Genomic DNA, 1,306 nt, shown 5'->3' with positions numbered 1-1,306 from the left:
AGCAGCCTTTTCCCTCTCCAGCCTCCTGGCTACAAGCCATCCCGCTCAATCCATGGGTCTTTGGATAATTCAACCACATTTCTAGCCTGTTATCCACGTTCACAGCTGCGAACAGCACCAGGCAATGGGAGCGGAGCAGCAGCATTTTGCACATTGCTCGGAAGTTTTTTGGTCTGTAAATGGACCCCCAAGACCAACCGGCCGGGTCATCGGCTTGTGCTCTGCCACGGGCTGTCCAAATCGTCCTCTTGACCTGGCTGTTTCTGCCAAATCGGGGTACGAGGATCCCAGAGGACGAGCTACGAAGGTGATGGCCGCATCCTCGTGCAACCTTTCTCGGCAGCGAGGGGAGAGGACCGACTCTGCACCCTGCAGGTGGCTGCCGACCAAACCTCAGCGTGCCGGGAAGGCGTTAAACCCACCAAGGGGGCCAGGCGGATGCTCTCCTGCCCACAGCACGAGTTCACGGGGGTCCTTCCCTCTCGCAGAGCTGCCCTGACCCTCACCAGTGACACAGCGTCGGGCTCCTCCGTCAGCTCCTTCAAACTCAAGCTCTTCTTACTCGAAACCTGGAGGGGAGAAAACAAAAAAAAGGTGTTACCGGCTGGGGCACCACCTCTCCCTGCTTCACCCTGAGCCAGAAAACTGAATTTTGACGTTTCTGGTGAGTCTATGAAGAGCAGCTGCTTAAAATTTGCAAGTGTAGGGATCTGAGGGATGAAGAAAAGCATCCAGCAGAGGACAGGGCGCTGCATCCCTGCTTCCCGCTGCTGAAAACCCTACGGGGCCACGGCTGAGCCGAGGGGTCCTGCAAGGGCTCCTGCACCAGTCTCGGCTCCCGCTGGAGGGGATAAACCACAGCGGGGGGTGGAAAAAAGGGAATATCTGGGCAGAACGGGGCACATTTCAAAGAATAAATTCCCCAGTTCGGTGACAGGGCTGAGTCACTCAAATGGCCACCCCAGCACACCCGGCAGCCACCTTCCAGGCAGGGAAGGGCTCTGGCACCGCTTCCCACGTGCTTCAAAGGCAGGGAGAAGAGGAGGTCTCCACAACCCTCTTCTCCAGCTTGAGGGCTGATGGATTTCTTCCCCCTTCAGGCTTAATTCAATTTTTTTTTTTTTTTTTTGCTTTGTACCATTTTTCCTTCCCTTAAAATTTAGATCTGGGGAAAAGGCAGCGATGTGTGGAGTGGCAGAACTAGTATTACTACCAGATTATAAATAATTCATATACACGCCCTGGGAGAGAGCAGAAAATCCGGGCTCTGCCTCCGTCGTCCATGACCCAGAAAAGGCCACCAGCG

General features: G+C 55.1%; 1 protein-coding gene across 1 annotated transcript in view; it reads right to left on the bottom strand.

The window, feature by feature from the left end:
- GRAMD2 (GRAM domain containing 2) overlaps nucleotides 1–1,306 on the bottom strand; it is an 8,289-nt gene that overhangs the window by 1,635 nt on the left and 5,348 nt on the right. The window contains exon 7 of the mRNA XM_009574870.1: nucleotides 507–569. Coding sequence (XP_009573165.1) covers nucleotides 507–569 — 63 coding nt within the window. The remainder of the gene's footprint in view (nucleotides 1–506; nucleotides 570–1,306) is intronic.

This window comes from Fulmarus glacialis, unplaced genomic scaffold (assembly GCF_000690835.1).
Source record: "Fulmarus glacialis isolate BGI_N327 unplaced genomic scaffold, ASM69083v1 scaffold31013, whole genome shotgun sequence".
NCBI lineage: Eukaryota > Metazoa > Chordata > Aves > Procellariiformes > Procellariidae > Fulmarus > Fulmarus glacialis.
This window is presented reverse-complemented; position numbering and strand designations above follow the sequence as displayed.